General features: G+C 51.9%; 1 protein-coding gene across 1 annotated transcript; it reads left to right on the forward strand.

The window, feature by feature from the left end:
• The first annotated feature begins 933 nt into the window (after positions 1 to 933).
• Positions 934 to 8,756, forward strand: MYMK (myomaker, myoblast fusion factor). Its single transcript, XM_026860497.1, has 5 exons — positions 934 to 1,322; positions 3,731 to 3,845; positions 6,247 to 6,395; positions 7,393 to 7,509; positions 8,603 to 8,756. The coding sequence occupies exons 1-5, from the start codon at positions 1,188 to 1,190 to the stop codon at positions 8,747 to 8,749; spliced, it is 663 nt and encodes a 220-aa protein (XP_026716298.1). The 5' UTR covers positions 934 to 1,187; the 3' UTR covers positions 8,750 to 8,756.
• Positions 8,757 to 9,410: the final 654 nt, after the last annotated feature.

The raw sequence follows: 9,410 nt of genomic DNA on the forward strand, positions 1-9,410 counted from the left end.
CAACCCCCCCCCCGCGCTCCCCCCCTTCCCGGAGCCCTTTCCAACTTGGCTGGAGTGGTTTAAAGAGCATTTTTTTTTTTTCTCCGTGCATGCCTGCCTTTCCACCAGACCCCTTCCCCGGGGACAAGGCAAGCCCATCCTATCAGCCTCAGAAATAGTCGGTGGCTCATATCACAGCTCTCACCCTCCTCCCCAAACCCGCAGCCACAAAGGCGGTTGCTCAAGCGTAACATTCCTGCTCCCTGCGGCCCGGGAACAGCTGTACCGAAAAGATGCCGAGAATCCCTGCGAGGCTCCAAGGAAAAGATATTAACCCAGGAGGGGAGCAGCAGTGATATAATAAAAAGTCATAATAAAACAGAGAAGCCACTGAGTGGATTAGCAGCCCAAACGCCGCTTGGCTTTTGGTCTCCTTTCCTCCAGCTTTTCTGCACCGCATGGTGATCTGCTCAAATTCCTCCACCCCAGAGACGCTCAGCTTCTGAATTTCAGACAGATCTCCTGGAGGTGTCCACGCTGCAAAACCTGAGGGCATGGCTGAGAAATTTAACTCCACCCGCGCTCATAGGAGGGTATACAGGCGTTAGATGCTGCATCACCCGAGCTCCCCGATGCCTGTGCTCTGCCAGAGCGGGGCCACTTGCTCCAGGTCTGCCCTCATGGGGAAATAAGAGGCAGATTTGGAGCTTGGTGTGTATTTCTCAGGTACAGCAAAAGTAGCAGGATACATGCCGCTGATTTAAAAACCCTATTTTAAACTAATTCTTCCCTACTGACCTACTGACCCAGGCGCAGAGCAGGGGTGGGATGCAGAGATGGGGTGTCCCCATGGGGAGCAAGCGAACCTGCAGCCCTCACCCACTGTGCACCCAGATCCGACCCCCAGCACAAGGCGTGCAGGGACAACATTCCCCTTCGCTCCTTTAGAAACACCCGGGGTGATATCGGGGGGCACAGAGCATCTGCTGCCAGGAGCCACCGGCTGCGTCAAGAATTTTGCTGTTGGGGAGAGACGGGAGCGAAGGGGGCGGCTGTGGCAGCAGCAGCTGCTGTTCCCTGCCCGCAGCCCTCCCGGCCACACAGGGCATTTAAATTTTAAAGCACGCTCGCCACGGCTGTTTTCTCCACCGTCCCCGTCCAGCTCAGAGAGACCCTGTCCCTGGGAGCCACCGGCCCACGAGGCACCCATGGGTTCGCTGGTGGCCAAGCTCCTTCTGCCCACCATCAGCACCTTGGTCTTCCTCCCCACCATCAGCATCGCGGCCAAGCGGCGCTTCCACATGGAAGCCATGGTTTACTTCTTCACCATGTTCTTCGTGGCGGTAAGATGTCCCCATGTCCCCCCCTCCTCTGCGTGTCTCATCCCCCTGAATGCCTCCTGCATCGGGTCTCCACCGGGAAGGGTAACTGGATCTCACCACCAGCAGCAAGCGTGACCCCCAGAATATCCATTTTCAGTTATTTCCCACCGTGTGAGGTGCTGAGTAGCTGATTCTTCAGTTTAGGGTGTCCTGAGGGGTGGCCTTACGTAGATTTAATGCCGGTTTATGATTGTGAGGTTAGGGAGAGGGTCTGGGTGCAAAGAGACTTGATTGATTTGCAATGTTTTGGAGCTGGTTTTTCTCTTTGTTTCACAGCTGGTAAGTGGCCATGCTGAATTTGGGGTTTAAATTGTATCCAGAGTCTCTTGCTATGTTCCTGTCATTTTAGCCAAAAGCACTTAGCTGAATTATTGATTTTGCAATTGCTAACTGGTGATGGGAGCAATGCTAGAGTCAGGGGATTTTCTGCACTGGGAGAGGAGATATTAAAACATGCTTGCTGAGCTATCAAGAAAAATAATTATTAACCCTCCACCCTGGCAGAGCAGTTTGAAAATGTGTGTTCCACCAGGCTCAGAATTGCTCTGCCTTCCCTTGTGTGGGAGTAATGAGTGGAGAAAGTCAGTTGTCTGTACATATACAAAATAATTCATATTCTTGCTCCTGGCAGTAAGCTGCCCTGTGTTTTGTATTGCTGCTGAGCACCTCTGTACTCACACAGGTTAAGCACCTAAAGCAGCGTTTCCAGTGGAAAAAAATCTCCCATTTAACCCCGTGGCAATGCTCTGCTAAAGAATATGAAGGAAATAACTCAGTGACCCAACCAATACTGCATTTACTTCTTCTCCCCACTCATCTCATGAGGGTTGTCACATCCCTTGCATAGAGACAGAGAAACTGAGGCAGGGAGGAGGTAAAGGACCTTCCTGGTGTGAAAATCTCTTCCACAGCAGCAGGGCTGTGACCCAGGCCGGTCTCTTATTCCGAAGGATCCACCATTTAAGCCTCCAATTAAAGCAAAACGCATGGGGAGAAATCCTGCCAGTTCCATAAAAACTACAGGACTAGTTAATAAAAACGTCCCAACCGAGCTCCCCCCAACCCCCCAGCTCCCCGGGGAAGCCAGACATCTACGATTTCATTTTGCACTGGTTCTGTGTCTGCTCCACCTCTCCGAGAAGTCAATAGGAAAATTGGCATGTGTTTCGCCGGGAGGTGGAACAGGTCCTCGCTGAAGAGATTGAAGAGGCAAAATATCTGTGCGTGGGGAAGGGAAGGAAGGGAAGGCAGCTGCCAGCATGGCTGGGGGGGTAGGAAGGGCAGCAGCTGCTGCTGTTGCCTTTCTTGTAGCATCCCACTCCTCCTCCCCCAGGAGACCTCATCAGAGCAGTGAAAGCATATGTCCATCGCAGACAAGTGCTGCGACGCCGGCCAGAAACACGCTCTTTGTCTTCCACCCTTTCTTCCCTCCCTGTCTCCAGACTCCCCGAACCGAATCTCAAACAGGGAAAAAGAATTACGGCCGTGGTGCAATCTTTTCTAGAAACTGCGACGAGCCAAAGGACTTGCAGCAATTCCCATTATAAATAATATCAGCATCCCCGCTGGGCCATGACAGCGAGGATTGTTCCAAGGGCGTCCTGCCAAGCGGTGAAGGGACTTCAGAAACAGTGAAGCACGCTGGTGCTACCACTAGAGAACTCACAGGGCTGAGTGCTCGGAGGAAAAGGCGAGCGCCAGGCAAACACTGGGAGCATTCCTCTGATTGCACTGGAAAATTTCTCTTGGCTTGGTTTGCATTTATTTTGCCTGACAATGACTTTTTTTTTTTTTTTTTTGCAAATAACCTAATCAATGAGCTAACGGGCAGGAACCGGTGGCTTTTAAGGGAATGCACTAATGAGTGAATTCCCCAGTATTCAGACTCTGGTCATATAAACCCTATTTAGCCTGGACAGTGACCTGGCATCCATACGCTTTTCATCAGGACACTCATTTTGAATTGTTTTACAAGAATCTTTCGCAATTAGAACCATAACCCCAGTCCTCCTGCTGGAGACGACATCCCCGCACCGCCTGCGGCTCGGCTCGAAGCAGCTTGGTCATCAGATTGCAGATTCTGGCACAGACCAGGAGGCAAACTAAAGCTCATCCACAAATAATCTGTACTAAGAGAGAAGAATGCTGTTTCTCAGGCAATTTGCAATCAGGAATGGCGACATCATCTCTCAAATACATTCATTACTGCGTATCAGTGACCCTGGTGTATTTGAGACTGTTCTGTTCTGGCTGGTCATCCTCTCAACAGCCACACAAAGGCTGTTTCAAGCCAGCTGATAAGAGCCTTTACCTTGCTAGTCTGTGGGTGAGGAACTCCTTTTCTAAATGCTTTTTTTTTTTTTTAATAGATTTACCATGCATGTGATGGCCCCGGTTTATCAGTGTTGTGCTTCATGCGCTACGATCTCCTGGAGTACTTCAGCATCTATGGCACAGCCCTGTCCATCTGGGTGTCCCTGATGGGTAAGCACTGGTTTCTCACGGTTCCTACCCAGCACCAATGTTTGCAGGTCGGGCAGGATTTGTCAGCATCATTGGTGGGGTGGGTAGTGAGTACAGTCCCCAGAAATGCTGCTCCTTTGAGCTCCCAACTGCAAGACTTAGCTCTGAGACCGTCTTCTGGAAGTCAGCCCGTGCTATGGTTTAATCCATTTTTATATCATTAATTCCTTGGAAAGCCATTGCTCTCGGTGGGGTCCAGACACACATAAAAACTGCCCTGAGTGGTGGCTGGGGAAGTTTTGCTCTTGGAGATAAACAGAGTTCTGTCGCCTGGTGTTTGTGTTAGTCGGGTGTCCCTCTGCCTTCACCAGCTCTTATGCATGTCCTTACAACACCAGAATTATTTATTGCAAATTGGCAAGTAACACATGAAGCCCTGTGCTTTAGTTCAAGGCAGGACAGGGCTATGAGATGACTTCGTTTGAGACCTCCTATGTCAGGGAATTTACCATTTCTCCTCATTTTCCCCATACTGACCCATCAGCTTGTCCTGATTTGGTGGCATTAAGAACTGCAGAATCTGCCCCTTCTCTTGGTAGCATGCAAATCAAAGTGGTTTAGACAAAATGAATATAGCTCCCTAGTTTATCAAAAGCCTAGTCTGGGCTGACAGGAAATATTAGATCAGCTCAGAAAAAGTAGAAATACATATCACTTCCTTTTTCTTAAAAATCCTGAGCCTTGCCACATTATTCTGTTTTCCTCTCCCACATTGCCTTCCTTTCTTTTTTTTTTTTCCCATTTTGTTCCTCATTTGCCATTGAAACAAGGTATAACAGAAATGAAAAAAAAATACAACAGAACTCAAGAAGGATGAAAATTTCAAACCTATTATTTTCCCATCTTGCCAACACGTTTTTTTGAATGACATGAATATTTCTGAGAGAAGAAGGGAGTAGGGTAAGGAGAGAGATGAGGGCACTGAAACTTTCCAACAGCAAAGGCTTCGCTCAACAGATTTGGATCATCTCTAGCAGCCACACACCCAGTCCTCACTCCGGGCAGGCAGGGTCCTCAGCCCTCCCAGTGCTGAACTGGGGACCATATGCACAGCCCCAAAATAACCATTGGACTGACCTTCTGCCCCCCGGGGCTCCAGGGATGGTGCAGGACCTCTGGCCGGGATGGGGGACTCCTGCAGCATCCCCTCCTCTGGGCACGGGTCCATCCCTCCTCCCTTCACTGCCGAGCAGCACAAGCAGCAGCATCCCCCTTCCAGGGCATGCAACAGGGTGAATCTTCCATTCAGGGAAAAATGAGTGGGGGAAATATTAACCTTAGAAATGGCCCTGTTCCCCCATGGTGCGAGTCCCAAGGTGGGCTCCCACACCATTCAGGTCACTTCAGTGCTCTCTCTTCTTGGCTAGGAAAGGCAACGAGGCAAATTGTCTCTGAAGGGCATTTTCAGTAGGTAACAGCAGTGTCAGGGTAGGTCAGAGCTGATCCAGACACTTTGGCTCCTTGCAGCAAAATTCAACTTGATTGCTTCATTACTGCATTCAAAAACCTTACCAAAAAAATACAAATCCCGGACTACGACGTCTAAAATATTGACCCGCAGGGAAACAACAGAGATTAAAATGCGGACATTATCCCTTAGCCAAACTCCCTATAAAACCACGATCCAAGGACATGGAAGGTGTGGTGACTGAAGCCCAGGGAAGCCTCTCGCTGTGGCTTGTAAAGCCCGAGCGCACATGTGCGGACGCAGACCCTCGGGCACGCTTCCCGGAATGCAAATCCAGGACAGCCATAACACAGCTGTGCGAGCTGGAAAAGCATGGAGCCCACTGGGATCCATAACTTTTATCAGTTATTACCCCATTCTGTGCTAAACAAAAGCCTCTAATAATTTACTCACACTGGCGACTTCCAGCTTGCAAAACTCAAGCAGGTGCCGGCATGGCCGGGCAGCCCGATCCCCATCACGCCAGCAAGCGCAGTCCTACTGGAGCGGAGTGTTGGAAGCTGTATTGGGGTGAGGTGGTGGGTTTGGGAGGGTTAGAGCTGTAGGATGAGCCCGAGAGCCGATGGTGGCCTCACTGAGTGCAAGTGTCTTTGCCTCTGACTTCTGGGACAAGGCAGGAAGGGGAAATACAGGTAGGAAATCTCCTTTAGCTTCCGCACGCCACACTGAACACAAGACCTGGAATAACAGCTCCTAGACCCACCACTCAGACGCCTCAGGATGGTTCATTTTGCCCCCGTGTGCCTCAGTTTCCCCAGCTGTGAGGCATAAGAAGGGCTGGATGCAATGCTGAGGGTCCCCAGGGTAGGCAGGACAGACCCCAGTAAGGCTTTAGGTGAGCAGCCGAGGAAAGGGGTGGGATTGCTGATGCTCCCTCTGCTCGGTGCCACGCAGCCCTGGCAGAGTTCGACGAGCCGAAGAGATCGACCTTCGTCATGTTCGGCGTCCTCACCATCGCCGTGAGGATCTACCATGACCGCTGGGGCTACGGCGTCTACTCGGGACCCATCGGCACGGCTGTCCTGGTGATAACTGTGAAATGGGTACGTAGGGAAGGGCACCGCGTCGGGGCTTTGCAGGATGCTCGCGGCGGGGAAGGGGCTGAGTCCTGTACAGAGGGGTCTGGCCTGTGCCAGCGGTTTCCTCCTCAAGGCCCAGCTCACTGCACAGGTCATCCCAGTGATTAAACAGCACTTCTCCTTCAACCCGAGCAGAAAGCAGGCAGACAGCGAGCAGCCTTTGTGATAAACGCCAGATTCAATCAGTCTGAGCAATCTACCACACCTCCTGTTCCTGCGTTTCTAATCAGGAGGAACGTATTTATGGAGTTTTTACAGCTACACAGAGGCAGAGGGGTCTGGTAATCTGCCCCAGAGCCGGTTGATGATGTGCATAAAATGCGGTGATAAAGTGGGAAGGAATCTCTCTGAACCTGTCTGGGACAGTCGGGCACCACGCGCCGCCCCTGCCCCGCACAGGGCAGACGCTGTGGCCTCGGGTGGATGGTGATGGCAGAGCCATTGGCAGGAGCGGGCATGGCCATCAGAGGGAAAGGCAAAGGATTCCGTGATGGGGTAAAAATTGCAGGGGGACGCTGCTGAGCATCACGGAAATATAGTGATGCAAGTCCCAGGTACGTGCTGTCACTAAGCACCATCTACCGCCTGACCGGCGCCTAAAAGCAAGTGGCCGCGATGGGGAGGGGATGGGCAAGGAGGGGACCAAGATCACCCTGTGCCTCCCTGCCTGCAGAGGCTGTGCGGGAGCCCACTCTCCCAGAGACAGGCTTTGTGAGGGCACCTGAGCTGGGTTTGGGGCTGAATATTAAGAAAACAGCATTACGATCAGGAATGGAGCAGAAGGACGCGTTGCAGCACACAAGCAGAGGTGCTTCCCACGTGCAGGCAGAGCCCGCAGCCCGGGGCAGCCGGTCTGAGGGCTTTGTGTGGTTGTATTTCAGCACTCACAGGATCTTTTGGATGCAGAACAATCAGCTAAATGCGGGTGAATACGCTTGGTGTGCTCTCTCTTTCCTTCCAGCTACAAAAGATGAAAGAGAAGAAAGGGCTTTATCCAGACAAGAGTGTCTACACCCAACAGATCGGTCCTGGCTTCTGTTTCGGAGCGTTAGCGCTGATGCTGAGGTTCTTCTTTGAGGTACCTGTTCGCACGCTCAACCACCCTGACTTGACAAGGTGTAAAGGACATTACTAAGACAGGAGACCTCCCCTTTTGCACCACTGGGCTGTGTCTAGACTCCTACAAAACCGAGCTCAGCTGTGGGTCTTGGGGGTTGGCGTGCCAGGTGTGGTGGCAGGGACAAGGGTCCCTTCCTGCTCGTCCCTATCTCAGCCCCTGGCCCGTTAACTGCAGGGACAGATGTGACAGCAAGTGATTACGCAGGGTGATGCTCACTCTCCTTTTCGTAGAATCATTCAGGTTGGAAAAGACCCTTGTAAGTGAGTCACAAGGACATGGGCCACGCTTTCTGCAGCTGTACATGGTCCTCAGAATGGCTCTGTCAAACACGAGCGGGGTTTTTTGGAAACTGGGCATGGGTGACTTAAGGACACCACGCAGAACCACGGCGAGGACTGGATCCGACCCAGGCATAGCTGGATCCAAAACTGCCTCACACTAAGGAAAAGCCTCTCGGTTGACTCCCAGGGGCCCTCAATCCCATGTTTATAACCTTTTGCTCTCGCCGCTGGCCAGTCTGCCCGTCCTGCGCAAAAGGGTCCGTCTGTCCCGCACGGGGAAGGCGATAACCTCCTGACACAGCTGCCGGTCACGCCTGCGCTCAGCCCCGCTGTTACGGCTGCTCTGTGCATTGGGAGCTGCTAGATACAACCTCACAGTCATCCCCAAGGATTATTTTTCAAAGCATTTAGTAATTGCAAATTCTAGCAGAACATAAAAATGTCACTTAGCAGCAACCGCCTCCCCCCGCACCCCGGCCTCACCGCCGCGTCCTTTGCGGGGTAATGAAACACTTCATTCAAGAATTGGGAAATGTGCAAATTGGAACGTGTTAAATCCACTTTGCTTTTTCTTTTTAAGGCTGGAAATCCTTTCTTCTTTGACAGCAAAAAGAGGCAGAAGTCTCAGGATTTTTTTTTGATTTTTTTTTAAATTCCTTTCCTTTTGGCTACTTGCAGAAACCTAATGTTTTGCACCTAACGTAGAGCCCCCCCAGCACCCCTGCTCCTGCAGCCCCGGCAGGGCTCCCTAATGCTCTCCCTGCTTGCAGGAGTGGGATTACACCTACGTGCACAGCTTCTACCACTGCGCCTTGGCCATGGCCTTCGTGCTGCTGCTGCCCAAGGAGAACAAGAAGGCCGGGAGCGCCGGGACCCCTGCCAGGCTGGACTGCTCCACGCTCTGCTGCTGCGTCTGAGCCGCCCGGGCGAGCGGGGCACTTGCTTTTCTGCTCCTGACGTGATGGAGAAGTGCAACCAAAAGCAAAATGCCAGCCTGCTGCATTTTTCTGTGGGACACTGGCATCTTTTCCCATGAGCGATGTGCACACCCTGGGATATTCTTCCCGGGAAGGTCTTCACCTTTCCACCACCAGCCCCAGCAGAGGTTGTGATTCCAGTTTGGGACATACCCATGCTTCTCCCCGGAGAAGCACTTCTGTGGGCTGTGACCCTGTCCCGGGAGACCCTTGCACTCTCAGGCTACGTTACCACCCAGGCTATACCTTGATCAGGCCCTGGAGGACCCGAGTTATCCCTTCTGCGCAGATTTACCCAGCCTGAGCATATGGGGCTTTTTTGGTCATGCCCAATTAATAGAACCTGTATTTTTGTGAGATACGTGCTATTTTATTTATGCATTCTCTTGATGTAAATAATATATACTAACAAAGACTTTGCAAGTGTGCCATGCCAGCATTTCTTAAGCGGCGCAAAAATCTTTCCACCTCAGCCCCGCTCAGTCGAGGGCAGATGCCAGCCCCAGAGCAGAACTCAGGGCACAGCCACCCCCTCCTCTGCCCACAGCCCCCCACCCCGGCCTGGAGGGAGCTGCAACATTGGGCACTTTGTCCTTGCAGA

This window comes from Athene cunicularia (assembly GCF_003259725.1).
Source record: "Athene cunicularia isolate RWA chromosome 17 unlocalized genomic scaffold, athCun1 chr17_part1, whole genome shotgun sequence".
NCBI lineage: Eukaryota > Metazoa > Chordata > Aves > Strigiformes > Strigidae > Athene > Athene cunicularia.

Excerpts from the sequence above, each read along its gene's own strand:
- MYMK (XM_026860497.1), top strand. The coding sequence starts at position 1,188 with ATGGGTTCGCTGGTGGCCAAGCTCCTTCTGCCCACCATCAGCACCTTG. Across the intron at positions 1,323-3,730 it reads TCACCATGTTCTTCGTGGCG|ATTTACCATGCATGTGATGG; the intron begins GTAAGATGTCCC and ends TTTTTTTAATAG. Across the intron at positions 3,846-6,246 it reads CATCTGGGTGTCCCTGATGG|CCCTGGCAGAGTTCGACGAG; the intron begins GTAAGCACTGGT and ends GGTGCCACGCAG.